Source organism: Chiloscyllium punctatum, chromosome 25 (genome assembly GCF_047496795.1).
Source record: "Chiloscyllium punctatum isolate Juve2018m chromosome 25, sChiPun1.3, whole genome shotgun sequence".
NCBI classification, from domain to species: Eukaryota; Metazoa; Chordata; class Chondrichthyes; order Orectolobiformes; family Hemiscylliidae; genus Chiloscyllium; species Chiloscyllium punctatum.
In genome coordinates this window covers 34,833,164-34,857,038 of record NC_092763.1, presented here as the reverse complement: position 1 = coordinate 34,857,038, position 23,875 = coordinate 34,833,164, and the positions used below count along the sequence as shown (strand labels likewise).

Below are 23,875 nucleotides of genomic sequence, written 5' to 3'. Positions count from 1 at the left end.
ACTTGGGCCAGATGTTTGATAATTTAAGTTTTTAAAAAATGTTTACTGTTGACCTTTTATTTTTAATAGTTTGATCGGTCTGAAAAAGTTGGTTTAGTGTCAATTAGCTCAGTTGGCTGGATAGCTGGTTTGCCATGGAGAGTGATGCCAATGGAATGGGTTCAATTCCAGCACCGACTGAGGTTACTATGAAGGATTCTCTTCAACCTCACCTCTCACCTCGTGTGGTGACCCTTATGTTAAGCTACCACTAGTTGTCTCACTGTAATGAGAGAGCAGCTCTATGATCCTATGACCACTTTATCTTTTCATTATGAAAAATAAAATAATTTGTAAAGTCTGCATAATAAATGCAGATGTCATTGATACAGAAAAAGGAATCTGTTAGAAAACTTAGATGTTTTTTACAAAGATCAAAAATTTTGCATCAATGAAACTAAAATGATTGTACATTTCCTTTTGTTATTTTTAACCAGTTTGATAATTGTTGGAATTCACATTAAAAACGTTTTTGAATAGCTACTAATCAAGTTGCTTGATTCAGTAAGCAAATGTTAATCAACAGACTGGAAGTTTGCCCTATGCTGAGTTAGTTGATTGCCAACTATCAACAATTAGTTACCGCAGTTGATCCAAACACATCTGGTAGAGAAATTGAATTAGGTATAACATACCTAATCCTAATAGCTGTTCAGTGAGCCCTGATGTATTTTGCATAGACCTTAGCTATGAAAGCCTCTGGGTGCACAACCTGCCAACATTCACTGTCTAATTTAACAACTTGTAAAATAGCTGTTTAAATGAGGTACTAAAGGCCGCTTTTATCTGCAGAATGGTATTATAGTGGAAGAGGGAAAAAAACTGTGAAATGTTGCAGAAACATTTTTACACCTAAGTCACTTAACTCTTCATTCATTAGAAGTTTTGCATTCAACATTTTGGGTAAAGTAAATTGACTTGCCGTTTTGGGAGTATTGTAATGTGACATGAGATTAGAATGCATTTTTCCAGACTTGTTGAGAAATGAATTTACTGTGACTTGTACAATTCAGAATTTAAGGCAAGAATGTGATTGGCAAATATCTGACAGTGAAACCATGTACTTAAAATCTGTAAATGTCTGTAAATTGATTTCTGTCCACGATTGCAGTTCGTTGATTAAAAAAAAAAGCAAGGCTTCTTTCTAAATTCCATTCAGACATGAATTTAAGCATAGAAGAACTTTGGTATGCAATACAAAATATTGGCTGCACAAATACGTTTGAAGCAGTCTTGGATATTTCTTGGAAGTTTTCATCTTTGTATTTTAATATTTGCTGTGGCTATTAAATAAATTTGTTGTTAATTTCTAGTGAGTGGAAAGTAAATCATTTTAAGTAAAGACATAATCATACGAATATAGCTATCTACTTCTAATTCCTGGTATTATAATGTAAATTTATGATGATGTCACAGATGTTGTTCTTTTTTTAATGCATTAATAGATCCTTTTCCTAGTAATTAAGGAGCAATACAATACGATAGGTTGGAATTTGCTTTAAATTTGTATAATAGTATATGCCATCACTCAATTGTAACAGTTCTGGCAAATAACCAAATCAGAGTTATACTACACTTTGAATTGCTAGAAACTTTGCACTGTTCTGCTGAGACTTTTTCACAGTCTGAGAAAAGCTTACTTTTTTCATTCTGACCATCACTGTATTGAATGTTAATGGCAAATTTCCTGAATTTGAACCCATTTCCTCATACAGCACCATACATTAACAATCTTGATTTAGTGTTACTGTGACATATGGCCTCCACAAAGCTCTACAAATGGATTGTAGGAGTCTGAAAATTATCTTATCTTGTTACTAATTCCTTAATTTCTGATTGCCTTTTCTGGCCTGCTTAACAGCCATTTTTATTAGATTACTTAGTGTGGAAACAGGCCCTTCGGCCAAATAAGTCCACACTAACCCGCCGAAGCGCAACCCACCCTACATTTACCCCTTCACCTAACACTACGGGCAATTTAGCATGGCCAATTAACCTGACCTGCACATCTTTGGACTGTGGGAGGAAACCGGAGCACCCGGAGGAAACCCACGCAGACACGGGGAGAATGTGCAAACTCCACACAAGGTGAAAACAATGACTGTAGATGCTGAAAATCAAATACTGGATTAGTGGTGCTGGAAGAGCACAGCAGTTCAGGCAGCATCCAACGAGCAGCGAAATCAACGTTTCGGGCAAAAGCCTCCTGATGAAGGGCTTTTGCTCGAAACGTTGATTTCGCTGCTCGTTGGATGCTGCCTGAACTGCTGTGCTCTTCCAGCACCACTAATCCAAACTCCACACAGTCAGTCGCGTGAGTGGGGAATTGAACCCGGGTCTCTGGCGCTGTGAGGCAGCAGTGCTAAACACTGTGCCGCCCACAAATAGTTGTATTAATATCTGAAGGCAGATTTTGGGATTTCTAACATATTATGCATGATTCAGAGAGGCAGTGTATAATGGCTCAGGTCAATGCTTTATGCAGAGCTTGCCAAAGAAAAACAGCACTTTTTTTTAGACAGGAGAGAGAATCTTTTGGCATTTTAAACATACACTTTATGTGGGAAGACCAAAATGTAAACAGAAGATAACAAAGTAAACTGCATATTAATCTTCTATCCACGAGAGATGCTGAAGTGGCAACGAATCAATGCAGTTCACTTTGGACATTCCAGTGTTCCACATTATCTCATACCTGACTTCTTAATGCCTTCAGAATGGAGTTCTCCTTTGCCTGCAGCTGTTGCCTTTATCTCTTCAAGCTTTTATTGATCTGTTTTGTTTGAAAGTAAGATTATCCTCTCCACTTCTTTGATATTTTAGGCTGTTTCAATAGTTATCTGTAGCAAAAGAGCTCCTGGCTCAGCTGTTTTGACTAATACTGATTAATCTTTCTCCAACCCTTGCCTCAAAGACTCACCAGCTGAATGGAGTTATCCTGAAGAGCTTTTGCAGTGAATGCCTATGATGTTGTAGTGATTACTGAGACTTGGTTGAGAGAGGGAGGAGACTACCAGTTTCAGGATTTAGATGTTTCAGGCAAGATAGAGAAGGATGTCAAAGAGGTGGGGGAGATGCATTACTAATGGGGAGAAAAGCAAAGCCATACTGTGGAGGACTCCTTGAAGTGCTCATCCAGCGAAGCTATTGGGTAGAGCTCGGGAATAGGGCGAGTGCAATCACTTTGAGATGTATTGCAGGCCTCACAAAGGCCAAGGTGAGATAGAGGAACACATACACTTACAGATTATGGAAGAATATAAAACAAAAAGAGTTGTTGTGTTGGGTGATTTTAACATCCCCTACGTTGATTGGGTCTCCTTTAGTGTCCGGGGCTCAGGAGGAAGTTTGTTGTGTGTTCAGGAGGGTTTCTTGAAGCAATATCTAAAGAGTCCAACCAGGGAAGGGACCATAGTAGACCTGGTATTATGAAATGAGTCCCAGTCCCAGCATGACCTCATCACCTCAGGGGATCTCCCATCCACCGCCTCCAACCTCATAGTCCCACAACCCCGCAATGCCCGTTTCTACCCCCTGCCCAAAATCCACAAACCTGACTGCCCCGGCTGACCCATTGTCTCAGCCTGCTCGTGCCCCACCGAACTCATCTCTGCATACCTCGACACGGTCCTGTCCCCCTTAGTCCAAGAACTCCCCACCTACGTTCAGGACACCACCCACACCCTCCACCTCCTCCATGATTTTCACTTCCCCGGTCCCCAACGCCTTATCTTCACCATGGACATCCAGTCCCTGTACATCTCCATTCCCCATCACTAAAGATTCAAAGCCCTCTGCTTCTTCCTTTCCCGCCGTACCAACTAGTACCCTTCCATTGACACCCTCCTTCGACTGACTGAACTGGTCCTCACCCTGAACAACTTCTCTTTCCAATCCTCCCACTTCCTCCAACCCAAAGGCGTAGCCATGAGCACCCGCATGGGCCCCAGCTATGCCTGCCTCTTCGTAGGATATGTGGAACAGTCCATCTTCCGCAGCTACACTGGCACCAACCCCCACCTTTTCCTCCACTATATCAATGTCTATCGGCGCTGCCTCGTGCTCCCACGAGGAGGTTGAACACTTCATCCAATTTACCAACACCTTCCACCCCGACCTCAAATTCACCTGGATCGTCTCAGACTCCTCCCTCCCCTTCCTAGAACTTTCCATTTCTATCTCAGGCGATCGAATCAACACGGACATTTACTATAAACCGACCAACCTCACAGCTACCTAGACTACACCCCCTCCCACCCTGCCCCCTGTAAAAACGCCAACCCATATTCCCAATTCCTTCGTCTCCGCCACATTTGCTCCCAGGAGGACCAGTTCCAATACCATACAACCCAGATGGCCTCCTTCTTCAAAGACCGCAATTTCCCCCCCGATGTGATCGACGATGCCCTCCACCGCATCTCCTCCACTTCCCGCTCCTCCGCCCTTGAGCCCCACCCCTCCAATCGCCAACAGGACAGAACCCCACTGGTCCTCACCTACCACTCCACCAACCTCCATATACATCGTGTCATCCATCGTCATTTCTGCCACCTCCAGGGATATATTTCCCTCCCCTCCCCTATCAGCGTTCCGAAAAGACCACTCCCTCCGTGACTCCCTCGTCAAGTCCACACCACCCACCAACCCAACCTCCACTCCCGGCACCTTCCCCTGCAACCGCAAGAAATGCAAAACTTGCGCCCACACCTCCCCTCTTACTTCCCTCCAAGGCCCCAAGGGATCCTTCCATATCCGCTACAAATTCACCTGCACCTCCACACACATCATTTACTGCATCCGCTGCTCCCGATGTGGCCTCCTTTATATTGGGGAGACAGGCCACCTACTTGCGGAACGTTTCAGAGAACACCTCTGGGACACCCGGACCAACCAACCCAACCACCCCGTGGCTCAACACTTCAACTCCCCTTCCCACTCCGCCAAGGACATGCAGGTCCTTGGACTCCTCCATCGCCAGACCATAGCAACACGACGGTTGGAGGAAAAGCGCCTCATCTTCCGCCTAGGAACCCTCCAATCACAAGGGATGAACTCAGATTTCTCCAGTTTCCTCATTTCCCCTCCCCCCACCTTGTCTCAGTCAAATCCCTCGAACTCAGCACCGCCATCCTAACCTGCAATCTTCTTCCTGACTTCTCCGTCCCCACCCCCACTCCGGCCTATCACCCTCACCTTGACCCCCTTCCACCTATTGCATTTCCAACACCCCTCCCCCAAGTCCCTCCTCCCTACCTTTTATCTTAGCCTGCTGGACACACTTTCCTCATTCCTGAAGAAGGGCTCATGCCCGAAACGCCGATTCTCCTGCTCCTTGGATGCTGCCTGATATGCTGCGCTTTTCCAGCAACAGATTTTCAGCTCTGATCTCCAGCAGTCCTCACTTTCCCCTCTGAAATGAGTCCCAGCCAGGTGATTGAAGTTTTGGTGAGGCATCATTTTGGGAATTGTGATCATACTTCTATAAGTTTTAAGTTACTGTGGATAAGGATGAGTGGTTTTCTGATGAAGGTATTAAATTGAGGGAAGGCTAACCATGACAATTTTAGGCAAGTACTAGGGAATGTATATTGGAGGTGCTGTTTGAGGGTAAATCCATGTGTCATGTGAGAAGCCTTTGAAGGCCAGTTAATGAGAAATCAGATTCCATATGTATGTTTGAAAATGAATGATAGGCAAGATTAGGGAACCTTGGATGATGACAAATTGTGAGCCTAGTCAAAAAGGAAAAGGGGTAGTCCTAATCCTACTGAATGGCAGAGCAGGCTTGAGGGCCCAAACTCCCGATTCTATTTCTTATGGTTATATAAAATTTTAGGCAACTATAGTTTATGTAATCTATCGACTTAAATTTTGCATTTGGAGTCTAGGTGTCATTCTGCGAAATCTTTGCAGTACTTCTGGAGCCAAAATACTCTCCTGGTGTTTGTTGAAAACTGCTTATGGTATTCCTAATATATTTAACCAGCACTTTTTTTTTGAAGACTCCCATCTCCCGCTTTGTATTTTAGTCCTCTAGATTTAAAAGAAAAAGCTAACATTCCATTAGGTGTTATGATTATTTTCAGTGCATGTTCAATACATTTTTGATGGAAATTCCATTGTTTCCAGCCTTTCACTATATAGAAAAACTGTTCTATTATTCTTAAATTTAAAGTGAATTATACTTTGCCAGTGTTGCAATCAATTTGGCACAACTTTGCTCATTCGCTTAATATATTAAAATCTCTTGATAATTATATGCTTCTGCCTTATTGCCATCAATCTTTGTACCTTATGATACTTGGAGATGAGGCTTTTTGTTCCCATGTAACTGTTAAAAATTATAGGAATCAGTTGAGGTCCTAACATCACTGTGAGACATCACTAGTCACATCTTGTCAGTTATCTGTACTGTTCTGTCTTTTGTCAATCATCCAATTTCTTAGGCCAGCATAATTTCTTTTTAATTTCATGAACTTCAACAGAACTCACTGTGAAGTAATAACACGTTCATAAAATGCCTCCTGGAAAGCAAGATCCAGCGATATTCACCAGCTTTATAACGACCTTTTTTTAAAGTAAATTTGATCAGAGTCAGCAGACTTGATCTCTGCTAGCTGACTTTGTTCAGGGATAATTTTCAAAACATTCATCCAAGAATTTTAATTGCTGCTTTTCATTTCTTTATGTTCAATATGGTATTTCAAAGGTCTGCATTACCATTACAATTAGTGTCCACACAGTATTGCAGAAAAGCATCCTGAATATAGGAAATTTTACTAGTGTTTGGATTGGCGACCAACATTTAAGGAATTTTTAAAATTGCTCTGCTTTCACTATATATTGTCTTGCATTTAAATATTCTACTACTTCAAGCTACTACCTAGAACTGACACACAACTCTCATGATCAATCTTGTCCATTTTTTTTATTTCATTAATTAAATCTCCACTGTCTGCTTACGTCTTATATTCCTGATGAAGAGCTTACGCTTGAAATGTCAACTCTCCTGCTCCTTGGATGCTGCATGATCGGCTGTGTTTTTCCAGCGCCACACTTTTTGACACTGATCTCCAGCATCTGCAGTCCTGACGTTCTCCTAGTTGGTTATAACCTTAGTGTGAAGCCTCTTCCAAGGGTGTCCAGCTTGAAGAAGTTCTCCTGCACCCTCTACAAGGATCTCCGTGAGTCTCTTTCTCACTGTACCCATCAGACCGTCTCCTCTGCCATGAAGTTCTTCAGCCACGTCCTGAAGTGGACCCGCTACTACAGCCACATCTCCTTCCTCAGGGCCTGCCTATGGAACTAACTGATCCCACATGGACTCCAGACTACTATCAGTGGATGGAGAAACTCTGGAGATGATGTTAGCTGCTGAAAGTATCTTTGCATTTCCTCTCTCATTCCTTCTTTGCCAAGGTGGTTATCAGTATGAAGACAGTCACACATTTAACTATACTAAATTGTGTTTGCCGATTTCGACATTCATTGAATTCTTGAAGTCTATTACTGTGTTCACTGTTTATGACATTATCAAGTTTTATACAATCCATAAACTTCTAAATTGTATTGCCCAAACAATTCATTCAATTATAAACAACAATCAGTTGTCTTAAATTCAAAACTTCGGGATCCCTATTCAAGTTACTCAAAAATTATTTTCCTTTAACAAATTGATACTTAGTTAATGTGAAAGCTGTCAGGAAAAGTATTTCAAAAGTCTGGAACAGCAAGAAAACAATAATGTTTCCTGTGCTTTAGCAATTGAAGAGGCAGTTTCAATTCAGAGTAAAATCTTAAATATTCATGGGGAACAAATGTTGAATATTTTAAAATATGATTTCCAAATGAAACTTCCCAAATAAAACAGTCGGAATTACAGTGGCAATTTTGGTAGAGATCAACATTCTTTGAATTTGCAATATGAAAGGGGCCAATGAAATCTTAACAACAATTAACAGAACTGAATCAGTTCAACCTCAAGTTCTAATGTTCTTGAACATCATAAACCGTCAAACTCAAAATGCACTCTTCTTTTTGTGAACACTCTGCATTAAAGGCATAGGAGCAAATATTTTTAAATACAATACTCTCTTCTGGCTACAGCATGAACACTGACCTAACTTTTTTAAAAATCAAGTATTGTAGAATTTGAAACAAAATAGGGGCTTAAGGCACTCAATCAATTTGTTTTAAGATTATGAAAGTTTGATAATTTAAAAAAAGACCTAATGCTGTACAATTTCAAAGCAAAAACAAAATCTGCCCTATAACATAGCCCACAAAACACATTGAATTGAGATCCTAATTCAAACAAGGCAAGCCAATTACTTAAAAGGATTTTCTGAACCAGGATTTTAACAAACCAACATTTTTTCAACATCAAACACTCTCAGCATGGCATAATTTACATTGAAACTTTCCTTTTTCAGCCTAAGTATTAGTACAACCTTAACTTCAGCGCTTCTTGTTTTTATTTTTTTTGCATCGTCTCACTGAAATTACACTTGCAAAAAGAGAAAGCCCTCACAGCGGACCACATGGCACCGCAGTCCAAACCAAGGAAGTAAATCTCAATTAAACAGAGAACTCGAACCCCTGTTTCTCAGCGCAATGGGAACTTGAACATCAAATTAACCCCAAGGACTCAAACCCAATTAAACCCGTCCAGGGGACTCAAACCTCAATACAGCGCCGAGGACTTGAACCACTGTCAGTGCACTTGCGAAACTATGTCTCTCGACTAAACTAATTACCATTCGAGGAGTCCGTAAAATAGACAGCAATCAAGTGAGGGGACCGTCTGACACACCGGATTGTCGAGAGGGATCAAGGTTTAAAATCTTACCTTGTGACCCTGTCCGTATCGAGACACTGATGTTCCAGGTGACCGCTGACACTGTCCGATTGTAGCGATTTGTTTGGATTCTGCTGACTACACCAATATTGTCATCCCATTCCTACTTCAGTTGAAGCAAAATGCTCAGAGACGTAGTATAGTTTTTACCTCCATCTTTATTCCGGGCCCTGGAGGAAGAGAGAACGATCACCCATGTGCACAGAGACATGAGTTCACGGTCTTCTCTCAAACAGTAGTTTCTTAATGAATTATATAGTCACTTACAGGAAGGAGCATCCAGATAAGGCAACACACCTATTGATTGGGTGACTGTTACAATCAGCGAATGTCAATAGTGGAGATTAAGCCATCTGCTGTTACGCAATGACTGTTCTTAACCTTGTTAACTGGCTTCACGTAGTGAATACTTTTTCACCTTGTTAACTGACTTTACATACTGAATGCTTCTTCATCTTGTTAAATGGCTTGACATAATGAATGCCTTTTCACCTTGTTAAACTACCAGCCTTGCCTCCAGCACCTCATTGTTCACTGCAAGTTCTTATCTGATCACAGTCATGCTAGTTGAACCTTTTGTTTCACAAAACTCAAAACCTACCTCTTTCCTTACCTGCTCAGACCCTGTACACATTCTCAGGAGATGTTGGACAAGCTAGAGCATAGAAGACTGAGGTGGGACCTAATAAAGGTGTGTAAAATCATGAGAGTCATGCATAGGGTGAATGCACTCAATATTTTTATCAGTGTTGGAAAGTTGAGCACTAGAGGGCATCAGTTTAGTGTGAGAGAGAAAAGAATAAAAGGGAACCTGAGGGGCACCTTTTTTTTTTACACAGGGTGGTATGCATTTGGAAAGAACTGCCAGCAGAAGTGGTTGAGATGGGTACATTAACAACAGTTAAAAGGCATTTGGACAAATGCATGGAGGGGAAAGGATTAGAAGGATATGGGGCCAAGTGCAAGTAAATGGGGTTAGTGTGGATGGTCAGCATGGACCAGTTTGGGCCAAAAGGCCTGTCTCCGTGCTTTATGACTCTGACTCTAATACACAAGCTCTGATTGCTGTACTGTCTTTGCTTTTGTTTTAGAAAGTTAATTACTTGGTTTGAAGTAGTCAATACCACCCTATTTAACATTTCTGACAGAATCCTCCTCCTAGCCCAGGTCAAGTGAAGCCTATCTCAACGATGCAGTTCTTCTTGTTCATTTAATGCTTCCTGTGTGCCCAATTGTGCCTAGTTGTGTATGGCTCAGGAAGTTATAACCTTTTGAGGTCCTTTTAAATTTTGTTCCGAGCACTTTCCAAACAGGAATTCTTGCTTACTCTATACTATATTGTTGGTTAGAATATTGGACCACAATTAGTGGATCCTCCATCTCCCATTTCAACACCCTCTCAAGTTAGATCAAGTTGATCCTCGTTCTGGAAGCAGGTAAGCAATTTACCATTTGGAACTCCCAATCCTAAAACTTAAAGACCATAAGACATAGGAGTGGAAGTAAGGCCATTCGGCATCGAGTCCACTCCGCCATTCAATCATGGCTGATGGGCATTTCAACTCCACTTACCCGCATTCTCCCCGTAGCCCTTAATTCCTTGTGACATCAGGAATTTATCAATTTCTGCCTTGAAGACATTTAGCGTCCCAGCCTCCATTGCACTCTGCGGCAATGAATTCCACAGGCCCACGACTCTTTGGCTGAAGAAATGTCTCTGCATTTGTGTTCTGAATTTACCCCCTCTAATTCTAAGGCTGTGTCCACGGGTCCTAGTCTCCTCACCTAACGGAAACAATTTCCTAGCGTCCACCCTCTCCAAGCCATGTATTATCTTGTAAGTTTCTATTAGATCTCCCCTTAATCTTCTAAACTCCAATGAATACAATCCCAGGATCCTCAGCCGTTCCTCATATGTTAGACCTACCATTCCAGGGATCATCCGTGTGAATCTCTGCTGGACATGCCCCAGTGCCAGTATGTCCTTCCTGAGGTGTGGGGACCAAAACTGGACACAGTACTCCAAATGAGGCCTAACCAGAGCTTTATAAAGTCTCAGTAGCACAACGGTGCTTTTATATTCCAACCCTCTTGAGATAATTGACAACATTGCATTCGCTTTCTTAATCACGGACTCAACCTGCATGTTTACTTTTAGAGAATCCTCAACTAGCACTCCCAGATCCCTCTGTACTTTGGCTTTACGAATTTTCTCACCGTTTAGAAAGTAGTCCATGCTTGTATTCTTTTTTCCAAAGTGCAAGACCTCGCATTTGCTCACATTGAATTCCATCAGCCATTTCCTGGACTACTCTTCCAAACTGTCTAAATCCTTCTGCAGCCTCCCCACTTCCTCAGTGCTACCTGCCTGTCCACCTAACTTTGTATCATCGGCAAACTTCGCTAGAATGACCCCAGTCCCTTCATCCAGATCATTAATATATAACGTGAACAGCTGCGGCCCCAACACTGAACCCTGCGGGACACCGCTTGTCACCGGCTGCCATTCTGAAAAAGAACCTTTTATCCCAACTCTCTGCCTTCTGTCAGACAGCCAATCCTCAATCCATACCAGTAGCTTACCTCGAACACCATGGGCCCTCACCTTGCTCAGCAGCCTCCCGTGTGGCACCTTATCAAAGGCCTTTTGGAAGTCTAGGTAGACCACATCCACTGGGTTCCCGGTCTAACCTACTTGTCACCTCTTCAAAGAACTCCAACAGGTTTGTCAGGCACGACCTCCCCTTACTAAATCCATGTTGACTTGTTCTAATCCGACCCTGCTCTTCCAAGAATTTAGAAACCTCATCCTTAATGATGGATTCTAGAATTTTACCAACAACCTAGGTTAGGCTAATTGGCCTATAATTTTCCATCTTTTGTCTTGATCCTTTCTTGAACAAGGGGGTTACAACAGCGATCTTCCAATCATCCGGGACTTTCCCTGACTCCAGTGACTTTTGAAAGATCTTAACCAACGCCTCTGCTATTTCCTCAGCCACCTCCCTCAGAACTCCTGTTTATAAGTGACTCATTTACTTGTCACATTACATCATATTCTACTTCTCTCTTCAACACAACCCACTTTTCAACATCCTCTTCTCTTCTTCACTCATGGGATATGAACATTGCTGGCTAGCCAGCATTTATTGTCCACCCTAATTGCCCTTGAGAAGGTAATGATGAGCTGCTGCTTTGAGCCATTGTACACAATTTGGTGCAGGCAGACCCATGATGCTATTGGGGTGGATCTCTAGGACTTTGATCCAGTGACAGCGAAGAAGTGGCAATACATTTCCAAGTAAGGATGGTGAATGGCTTGGAGAAATTTGCAGGTAGTGGTGTGCCTGTGTATCTGCTGGTTTTGTTCTTCTAGATGGAAGTCGTTGTGGATTTGGAAGATACTGTCTAAGAATCTTTGGCAAATTTCTGCAAAGCATTTTGTAGGTGGGACACACTGTTGCTACTCTGCTTTCTTCCTCAAATGCTGGCAGATCTGCTGAGTTTCACCAACAATTTCAGCTATGAAAATAGATTAGACAGGGTAAGATTCTTTTCCTTGGAATTAAGAGGCACAGAAGAGGCTTAATAGAAGTGGAAAAAAAATGAGGGGCGTAGAATGGGCAGAAGGACCTGTTTTCCCCCAGTGGATGGATTAATTGTCAGAGCTTTAAGGTAATCGGTAGAAGAATTCGAGGAGACATGAAAACAAAATCACCACAAGAATAGTACGTGTCTGGAATTCACAGTCCATTCTGATGGTTGAGGCAGAAATTCTCAACTCATTTAAAGGATCTGCAGCTGAAGCACTGTAACCTGCAGGGCCACAGACCAAGGTGTAAGGAATTGGGATTAGATTGGGTATGCTCCAATGTAATGGACTCAAAGGCCTCTTTCTGTGCTGGAACTTTTCTGTAGTCTTGTCACTGTTTTCTAGAGGATCTCTCTGGCTGATTGGAGTGTCTTCAAGGAATGTGGCCTTGAAAATCATACTTTCTCAAGAGTCGTGACTTGAGTGTATGGACCAGGCCAGAGCCCTTCAAAATATTTTAAGAAGGTGGCCTGGACTCTAACATTTTCTTATTTTAAAGGCAGATGTAAAGTGGGTGTCCCAGGTGTGATGCAGCTGGTCAAACCACTTGACTTTAAGCAAAACAGAATTCATTTAAACATTCTGGTTGAAATATGAACAAAAGAATGTAGAATACCTTAACTATTCAAAAACTCAACCAACTCAATACTGCAACTTAACTAAAGAGCTGTTCCAGTTCCCACAATATCCCATAAGCACATCCCTTGGCAGAAAGTAATATGAACACAGGCTCTTGCTGGCTACAGGAAGAACGTCCAAAGAGATTTCAGAGAGAAAGCCAGCCAGGAAACATCTCCTGAAACTTGGAATCTTTTTGCACTGCAGCAGCTTCTGACTGTTGCATCTAGAAGAAGCTATAAAAAGAAAATCTGAACTGGGAGAATTGACCACTCCCCTGCTGTTGTTAAACTGGGTTTCCTGCCCAGACATTTCGGTGCCTCTGCCTTTATGATCTCTCTCTAAGAAAAACAAGGACAAAAATAACCTTGTTAAAATGACAGCATCATCACATGAGACAACCTTCCACAACAAATCTTTGCTGACTATGCCTGATAAACCAATACCTTTCCACATAACAATTAGTCCTATATTAATTGCTTCTAGTCATTTCCCACCACTGAAGACAGACTAATAAGTCTATAATTATTTGTCCTATCTCTTACTCCCCTTTTGAATAGTGGTACAACATTTGTTGACTTGCAATTCTCTGATATCTTGTCTGTGTGTAGTGAGGATTGGAAAATGATCCTCAGAGCTTTAGCTATTCTGACCTGCTTTATTTAACAGCCTATCATCCAATTCATTCAGCCCTGGTGATTTTACAACCTTCCTTCTTCAAGGCATGCAGTCTGCTCAGTACTTCCCTTCTCATTATCCTTGTTTCATCTAAGATTTCACACTCCTGCTTTAATTACAATACATGTATCATCCTTCCCTTTGAAGGTTGAGACAAAATACACATTAAGAATCCGGCCCATGTTTTCTGCATTCACACACAAGTACATCTCTGATAGACACAATCTTTTTCCTTTGTCACTCTCTTGTTCTTAATGTACTAATAAAACCTTTTTGGTCTTTCCTTAATTTTACTGACCAATTTTTTTCATATCCTTTCCCAATTTCTTTTGTCACTTCATCCCTGTACTTCCTAAAATCCTTGAAGCTCCCTAAAATATTACTCCTTTTGAGATTGCCATAAGCTCTATTTTTCTGTATTATCTTAACATATAAGACCAAAAGAAATAGAAACAGGAATAGGCCAACCCCCCAAGCCTGCTCCACAATTGAATAGGATCTTGGCTGAGGCAACATTTCCCATGTCCACTTCCTTACTTCTTCTCTGTCATCCTTGATGCCCCTATTGATCAAGAATCTATTTATCTCCGCCTTAAATATAGAGGAGGACTTTGTCCCCACAGCTCTGAAGCAAGGAATTCCAAAGACATACTGCCATCTGAGAGAAGAAATTATTCCTTATATCAGATTTAAATTGATATCCCTTTGTTCTGAGATTATGCCCTTTGGTCTTACTTTCCCATGCTGGTAAAATCTCACTTTTAAATACCTCCCACAGATTTTCCTTGAAATATCTGTGACTAACTCACCTTTGGCAGATCACCTCTGTTTTGTAAAGTTTGTCTTTCTCCAACTTTCATGCATGTTCTATCTTTTTTCCTTTTTCATATCAATGCTAAATCTATAACTATTATGATCATTATCTTGAGAAAGTTCACCCACTTCCAGTTGATCTATCTGTCTTCAGGTCCTAATACAAAATCTAGTATCATGCCCTCTCTTATTGGGCTTGTTACGGGAGAAAGTAGTGAAGTACACAGTCTGTCTTCTAAAAGCTATTTCCCTCGGTAGATATGACTTTACATTACCTTTGGATTTTGTCAGAAGTCAGCAAAAGTATCTGCCTAAATGCATGTGATTTATTCTCTCATGCTAGAAATAAAATAAGGCCTTTCTAGTTCAAGTCTTTATTAAAACCGCTTTGCTTTCCCTGCAGGTGTACTTCCAGTACTGCATGAACATGAACTGACCAATGGCACATGTGGCCCTGAATTCCTCTAAACCACTTGGCATAACTTATAGGAAAACCATGACCGTTAGTTTCCCAATAACCAGCCTTGTTAAAGGTTCAAATTGTGCAGTCAGTAGAGCATGCTGGTCCTCATGCCCCAAAGTCAGAACCCAATTTCTCAGCTTTTTTTAATATCTCTAGAGTAAAGGAGACATGAAAACACTTGATTACTTTCTAAATAATTCAGAATCTGATGAAAAAGTGATAATGTTAGTGGATTAGTAATCTCCAGGCCCAGGCTAATAGTTTGGTGATATGAGTTCAAATATCACCAGGGTGGCACGGTGGCTCAGTGGTTAGCACTGCTGCCTCACAGCGCCAGGGACCCAGGTTCGATTCCAGCCTCTAACAATTGTCTATGTGGAGTTTGCACATTCTCCCCGTGTCAGCATGGGTTTCCTCTGGGTGCTCCAATTTCCTCCCACAATCCAAAGATGTGCGGGTCAGGTGAATTGGCCATGTTAAATCCCGCATACTGTTAGATGCATTAGTCAGAGGGAAATGAGACTGGATGGGCTACTCTTCGGAGAATCAGTGTGGACTTGTTGGGCCGAAGGGCCTGTTTACACTGTAGGGAATCTAATCTAATCTAATATCACCCTGGCATCTTGGTGGGGTTTAAGTTCAGCTGAGAAGTCTTGAATACAAACTAGTCTTATTAATACTGACACTAATAACTATTACAGGTTGTCGCAAAGATCCATCTGGTTTTTCCCGTCCTTTAGGGAAGCAAATCTGTCCACATTTGATCTGCATGTGACTTCAGAGGCACAGCTGTGTGGTTCTTAAAGTGCACTTCAAAGATAATTCGTTAAAAGAATAAACGCTGGCCTTCTCAGCCAAGCCCTCATTCATGAAGAAAAAAAATGTTATTTTTAATTGCAGTGACATGTATAATTTGATTTATGGTTATTAAAGAACATGAATTTCAAATAACTCACTGTGTCAAGACTGAATCTAAGTTGTGATGATTGTCCTCTTTTCTTTAAATAAAGCACTTGGGTGGTCTGCAAGGTAAACCATTGGTCATATCACAAATGAAAAATGTGATTTGTCATTATCTCCCAGTAATATAGATGGATCAAAGGGCTCTTATGGTGCAGTGTTAGCATCCCTGCCTCTGAGCCAGGACAGTGGGATTCAAGTCCAACCTGCTCCAAAGGCATGTAACAACATCTGAACAGATTGAGTAGCAGGATCAATTATCTGTCAAATTATGACAGTTGAAGGTAAACAAAGTAAAAGTGTCCAGTAAGTGACTTATTTTTGAAAACACAAATGCCCAATCAATTACTTATCTAACTTTGAAGCTAACTTTTTTTTCTTGCTAAAGGGAACTAGTTGATGTCTGAAGTTTCATCCTCACATGGTCATATGGTTCTATGTATAACCTCTGACAATTTTAACTCATGAGCTTTTATTTTATTTAGATCTTCCACCACCTGCTATGCGAGAAAGGCCTCCAGGATGCAAGACTGTCTTTGTTGGTGGTCTACCAGAGAATGCGTCAGAAGATATAATCTCTGAAGTTTTTGGACAATGTGGTGAAATCATAGCGATTCGTAAAAGCAAGAAAAATTTTTGCCATATTCGGTTTTCAGATGAATTCATGATAGACAAAGCTGTCTATTTGTCAGGTAATTTTTGATCTGTCCTTAACAATGTTGTTTCTTTTCATACAGCATATTTATCAAATGGGCTTCACCTTAAATGATCATGATAATTGCTCAAGACCATGAATATCCTCTTTTATGATGGAATTTTAAGTACAAATATTGCTAAGTCTTGATTTTGAACATCAAATAATTGATTAGCTAAAATCTTTTGGAGAGGTTTTTGTTTATTGAGATTTTCTTCTAAAATGCTAATAAACAGGTAGCTACACCCAGCATGAAATTGGAATTTCAGTAATCTGCACTTTTACGTCTGTAATCTTTCAATATCTGTAGATCAGTGATAGATTTCTCTTTTACATGTTGTGGCAAGCTTGAGGTTTTTTTATGCCTTTGGGTCTCAACAGGTTATCGAATAAGAATAGGCTCTAGTACAGATAAGAAGGATACAGGTCGACTTCATGTTGACTTTGCTGAAGCTAGAGATGACCTTTATGAATGGGAATGTAAACAACGTATGATGGCTAGAGAGGAACGCCATCGTCGAAGAGTGGAAGAAGAAAGATTTCGACCACCTTCACCACCACCGATAGTGCATTATTCAGAACATGAAAGTGCTATGCTGTCAGAAAAGCTGAAAGGTAATTTTAAAGTTCTGCACAATAAATCTTTGTTCTTCATTTAAATGTTTTATTAATGCTGTCAAGTACAATGGCTGTGTTTAGCACTGCTGTCTTACAGTGCCAGGGACCAGGGTTCGATTCCAGCCTCTGACGACTGGCTGTCTGGAGTTTGCACATTCTCCCCCTGTCTGCACGGATTTCCTCCGGGAACACCAGTTTCCTTCCACAGTCCAAAGATGTTCAGGTTAGGTGGATTGGCCATGCTAAATTGTCCATAGTGTCCAGTGATGTGCAGGCTAGGTAGATTAACCATGGGAAATACAAGGTTGCAAAGATAGTGTAGGGCGTCAGATGCAGTTCGGAGGGTCAATGTGGACTCAACGGGCCAAATGGCCTGCTTTGACACTTTAGGGATTCTATTAAAAAGAAGCTCCATAATCCAGCGACACAAAAGTTTTACAATTTTTTTCTTGTTTCGCATGCCTGCCGACAAGGTAAGGAAAATGTTAGAGTAAAGGATTCGACATGGATTGTGGAAGAGGAGATTCAACGATTATTTAACTTACTGAAGGGACATTGTCTGAATAGCAAGTTAAAGTGCAGCATTACATTGCTATATCTTTTGAGCTTTGACCCAGGAATAAAGTACATCATTACAACAGAACATTGTTTACAAGTCAACCTGATTCACTATAGGATTTGGTGGAGGGTGCTTGCTGTCCTGCATGTGACTCCAGTGCCTTGCAATTTGGTTGACTCTGACACATCAAGCTATTCAGTTAAATGACCATGAAACCATGGCTGATTGTCACTGGTTCAGAAATGTCCTTTGGAGAAGGAAATTGCTGGCTTTACTTGACCCGGACTATGTGACTGCAGACCCACAGCAATGTGGTTAACTCTTAACTGCCTGCTGGCAAGGGAAGTAAATGCTGGCCAAGCCAGTGACGCCTTCATCTTGTGAATGAACAACAAAAAAAGGTGACTGCTAAGCAAAAGGTAGCCCATCAACATGTTAATCGCCCAGGGGTGAATCTAGGTTTTGCCAGTGTTGCCCAAGTACTGAAAGTAAATGTTTAGTTAAAAGGTTTTAAAATAATCCAACAGCAAATCAGAAGAGAATTTAACATGCAAGTCTTCTGTTCAGATTGTCCTTGAAAGGTTAAATCTGGTTTCTTCCTTTTCTTTTACTTGCATTGGAATACATCAATCGCATTTTTGAAGATGATGCAAAATTCTCTGAAGCTGTTCAGACCCTTTATACCTGGCTAGAACGAGGAGAAGTAAACCGCCGATCAGCAAATACCTTCTATTCCATGATCCAGTCAGCTAACAGCCATATTCGAAGGCTTATGAATGAAAAACTTCTCCATCAAAAAGAAGTGGAGGAAGCCAAAGAGAAGTTTAAGAATGCTCTCTCAAAGATTCTGGTTCAGTGTGAGTGATAATTTTGTTTTTCAACATTTGAAATAGTAATTGTGGACAACAGGAACTTTTTCCACCTTTTTTCGTTCATGTGTTTTCTTTTTCTTGAATTTAATTAAATGGGTACCATTATTTATAGAACAAGGTGAGTATCACCTAAAAACCAAAGGATGCATATATAAAAAATGTAGTAAGGCATTCTGACATAAAAGAGCAACTCGGCACATGGCCTACAGCTGTTATCCCCAAACATCCTTGAATTGTGTCACTATAATGCTGACTCATCAACCAACCCTGAGTGAATGGGATATCAAAATCAGCACAAAAAAAGGTTTATAGTTACATTAAGACAAAGGATGGATAAAAGAAATATGGATTGGCTGAAAACTGATCATAGTGATTCCTGTTAATGGTAATAATAAATGGCAGACATGCTGAATAACTACAATTACAGTAACATTTACCATTGAAGAAAGGGTCAGTGTGCCAGACAACCCAAGGAAACTATCGAATTAGAAACTCAACAAACTTAAGGTCAGTGACGGAACAGTAATTAAAAATAATGGCATTGAAACATAATAAATTGCCAAGTTGAGAACATTATAAGTGCCCCAACTAAAATTACTAATTTTAAAAATGAAATTAGTGAACATTTGTCAAAAGTTATTGAGGGATGAAGGATAAAAAGTGTGAGGGATTAAGTCATAATATGTTGTTATTGAATGGCAGGACAGGTTCTTAAGAGCTAAATGACCTTTGTTTGTATATATTCTCCCAGTGCTTACAATTATACACTGAAAACAAAAGGTACAAAGTAATTTGAAAATATGAAACCAGCAAGCCTTTTAACGTTGTGTTCGTTTGTTCGGTTAAGTTGTACTTCAGACGTTACAGCAAAGTATGTCACTTGTGATATGATTCTCCAAACACTGGAAAAAAAAATCAGTTAGCTGCTGCAATATGTGCAAAAGATAATTTACAATCCAAAATATAGAACTAGTTCTGAGAGCATATCTTAGTACTACTTTTCACTGGCAACTGTTGTTAAATTGCAGAAAATTTGGAGCCATTCTGTCTCATTAGCATTTTCACATTTAATCATGCACTCAGAAGTCTTATTTATGATGTTTAATCAAAGCATATTATGAAATTTGTTACGTTTCATGAGTTTGAAAATAAAATTTAATTTTTTTTTGTTTGAATGGGATAAGGGTGGTTAGGTCAGTGTTTATTGCTCACCCCAGAGGACAGTTAAGAGTTAACCACATTGCTGTGGGTCTATTTTTCCAAAGAACACACGTGCAGTTCTTTTTGATTTTAAATGAAAGGTGAGCTTGGTTCTAAATTTAAACTTCGGTATAGACTCATATTTGTCATAATTCTCTATGAATTTTGATATGGCAGGCAAGAATCCTTTGACTCACCCTCTAAAATATGTCCCAATTGCTCTGTAGTATGTACAGATTTCTCATCCAAAAGAATAGCCAACTCAGTATCTCACATTGTGAGAACCAATCTGTAATCCTCTGGTGAAATCTTCGTTAAAACATGAGTGCAGCTCAGTGTGAATTCTATCTCATTCCATTATAAAGTCTGCATTCTTATAACTGTTTAAAAGTAAAGTGATTCCTCAAAGGTGGAATATTCTTCATGAAATAATAAAGTTTGTTGTTACTTAATATTTTTAAATGATTTCTGGGAATGTGTTAATATCAGACCTGCAACTAATAATTCTAAATATACTAATCCCTGATAATGTGAAGTTGTTTCTCTGTATTGAAGTCATATTTCAGTTCAATTCAAATTTTGGTAGTACTGGATTCGAATATTTAGCAATATAAAGTATATGAATAGAAAAACTCATACATCCATCTGGCTGCTCACTCAAACATCCTCAATTGTTCACTTCCTAAAATAACTGCCCAATTCTTCCTTGATGAGTTTTTTTTTTCTCCACATCTGTTTCTACTTTCTTTTTGACAGGCCTTATATATCTTCTGTTTCCCTTCACCAAGCTTGTGCTGGTCCTCCAGGTAATAATTTTGTGGCAATTTCAAATTTATTATTGGGCTCAATTTGCGTTTAAGTAATCTTGAGTATTGTTTCTCTCAAGCCTTCTTTCATTAGAGAAAACATTTGTGAGCTTTTAAACCTCTCGTAACTGTTAAAATGCCCTAACTTAGGTTCCCTTTCCTATCATGTCTTTATTGCCTGAATATCCTTTCTTTTTTTTGTTGATCAGCTTAGTATTCTGGGTATGACCAAAACAGTGTCTTGTTCGTGACTTTTTTCCACCTGTTAGGATTTATGACCCTCCCTTCCTTTGTGTGCAAATCAAGGTCCGGTTAATTTTCCTTTTCAGTGCCTTTTAGTGAGTTATCCAGCAGTCCCACCTTTCACCTGACATTGTGTCCTGTCTCTGAAATTCTTCACTCTGCATTTTTCTCTTTGAATGACTTGAATTCCTAATTTTTCCAGCTCTTTTTTTCTTAAGTTTGCTTATTCTTGATTGTTTGCATCTCTTTCCCCCTTTTGCAACAGAGCTTCAAACAGATCCCTCTGATATCAAAGAATGTCTTCTGATGAATGCACAATAAAACAATATTGTTACAGTAATTTTTTTTAAGAAGAAAAAAACTCTAGCACAAACATGCTTTGTTTTCTGAGGTTAAATTGCTTTTCCTGTTAGTAAACCTAAGTTCATCTTGATGTCTGTGGATGAACAAACAAATCTCTAGTGAGACGAAATTCAAAGGCAGGTTTGCCAGGGTCATTCTTGGGCACCACCTCAGTACCATTCAATGCAGCATCAGTACTTTGTTCTTACTCGTGGGATATAGATGTCACTGGCAAGACCAGCGTTTATTACCCGTCCCTAATTTATACAAAACAATTAAGGGCAATCACTTTCCTATGGATCTGGAACCTCGCCATTTTTCACTATGATTGCCTTAGGGTGATAAAGAGAAATGGGAATATAAAATCCATACATTTGTCATTTGGCAACCAAACTAAATACACCAAAATCAGATGTTTTCAGTTTGGTTTCAAAGTTCTGTTCACAGATTCCTGTATATCCTCACACCACTGCAATCCTACAAGTTGTTGGATCTAAGCACAAGTTTTATTTTCTGAATAGAGTAATATATACAGCAAAAAGACCAGCTGAGTTTGGTTAAATAGAGCAAGAATGTTGTGTTAATCGACATAACTTGGTTATGAACAATGATTACAACTGGTGGTGTTCTATTTAAATAGTCACTTTCTCCATTTGTTATGTTATCTGGTCTGTTTTGAAACGTATGCCAGCAGTAATAAAAATATTCATGTTTTTGTCTCTTGTGGATTAATCAAACAGCTTTGGAGGCAGGACGCTTGAAAGGAAATGTATAGGTTTGATTTTTTTTTGATGATATCTAATCTGTTTCTCAATGGAAATAAATACATATAATTATGAGAGATGGGCAATGAACCCGAGGAAGGTACACACCTACAAAATTGTACAAAGTAAGTACTAGTTGGAGTCACTTTACTCTGATCACAGAACTGCACTGACCACAATAGCCTGCTTGCCTGCCTGACTCCCTTCCTCTTTTACTTCTCTACTCCTCATTAAATGCCTGGTGGGACCATAAACTGGGTTGTTTGACTCCCTTGTTCACCAAAGTTGAGCAGATTGTCTCCGTTTTCCACTCTGCCTCCAAGCAAAAGGCGTGGGACCATTTCTCAAAAGCTCAACGCAAGAATCTGCATATGTGGCGAAAACAAGCAGAGGTTAGTCTTTTTTTAAAGATTCTTTTAACTTGTTATGTATTAACGTACAATTTCAATAGCATGTCAATAAAAATACTTGCAGGGAGTTAAAGTGAATCTAGTATTTATATCGGAAGTACACTGGGTACTGTTTTTCTTTTGCTCATCCAAGTTAGAATAGAGTCATAGAGGCGTACAGCACAGAAACAGACGCTTTGGCACAACTTGTCAATACCAACCATGTTTCCTAAACTGAATTGGTCCATTTGCTTGCATTTGACCCATATCCTTTTAAACTTTTTCTATCTATGTACCTGTCCAAATGCCCATTAAATTTTCTAAATGTAGTCACCTCTACTACTACCTCTGGCAGCTCATTCCATATAGGTATCACCCTCTGTGTGGAAAACGTTGTCCCTCGGGTCCGTTTTAAATCCTCCTCTCCTTAAACCTATCTCTCTAGTTTTGGACTATTCTGCCCTTGGGAAAGGACTTTGGCTATTCACCTTATCTATGCCTGTCATGATTTTATAAACCTCCGACAGAGTGGAATTACTCCAAGTATTCCAAGATCAATTAAAGCATAACTTTTTACCTTCTTGTTCAACGATTCCTTCTGCCTTGAATCAACATTAGTTACCCTGAATTCCCTTTATTTTGTTTGGGGCTTTCTAAATTAAGCTGCCAGTATCATATTTAGTCACTTTATGCTGTTGATTTGAGACCTCAAGAAATAGTTTTGCAACTTCTCAGTCATTTTCCATGAGAATTCCTCACAAATAATAAAGTGAGGAGACTCACCTTTTTTCATTATCTGGACAAGCCCATCTCCCAGAAGTCCTTAATTGACTGTGCCACCACACTTCCAAAATTTAATTTTACATTTGGAGTATCATAAAGCTCTAGAAAAATAACTCCAAAACTAATTAAAACAATTACATTGTTTTAAGTGCACTCACACTGAATTTTTTAAAAAGTGTCCAAGGTGATTATAACCATTAAGGTAAGTTAATTTGGATTATTCACCATATATCGTAAAGCACATCCACAGTTAAGAGGCTGGAGATGGTATGGTATATGTTCACTAACATCCTTTGTCATACTTCTCATTAAACAATATCTTTACTTATCAGTGTTATCTCCATAAACTGTCTCAGTAAAGTAGATGCATCCTCATCTTTGAAAACGTTTTATTGTTAATTAATATCATTGTAGTCTTCTCTTTCCGTCTGCGCTAGAAAATTGGTGAGTACAAATTGATCTAATTTCAGAAGGAATTCAAGTGCAGGATAATGGGTAGAACTGGCCTTATTGTTTTAAAAAGTGTGCTTTATTCCACTTAATTCTGGGTTATCAACTTGTGTTCCTCTAAAATGACCTGTACAT

At 39.9% G+C, this 23,875-nt stretch overlaps 1 protein-coding gene across 9 annotated transcripts in view; it reads left to right on the top strand.

The window, feature by feature from the left end:
• LOC140495845 (ecto-NOX disulfide-thiol exchanger 2-like) overlaps positions 1 to 23,875 on the top strand; it is a 227,290-nt gene that overhangs the window by 163,606 nt on the left and 39,809 nt on the right. For all 9 annotated transcript variants that reach the window (XM_072595025.1, XM_072595024.1, XM_072595018.1 and 6 more), the window contains 4 exons: positions 16,506 to 16,712; positions 17,096 to 17,329; positions 18,536 to 18,748; positions 22,404 to 22,510. In XM_072595025.1, the coding sequence (XP_072451126.1) occupies positions 16,506 to 16,712; positions 17,096 to 17,329; positions 18,536 to 18,748; positions 22,404 to 22,510 (761 nt within the window). The remainder of the gene's footprint in view (positions 1 to 16,505; positions 16,713 to 17,095; positions 17,330 to 18,535; positions 18,749 to 22,403; positions 22,511 to 23,875) is intronic.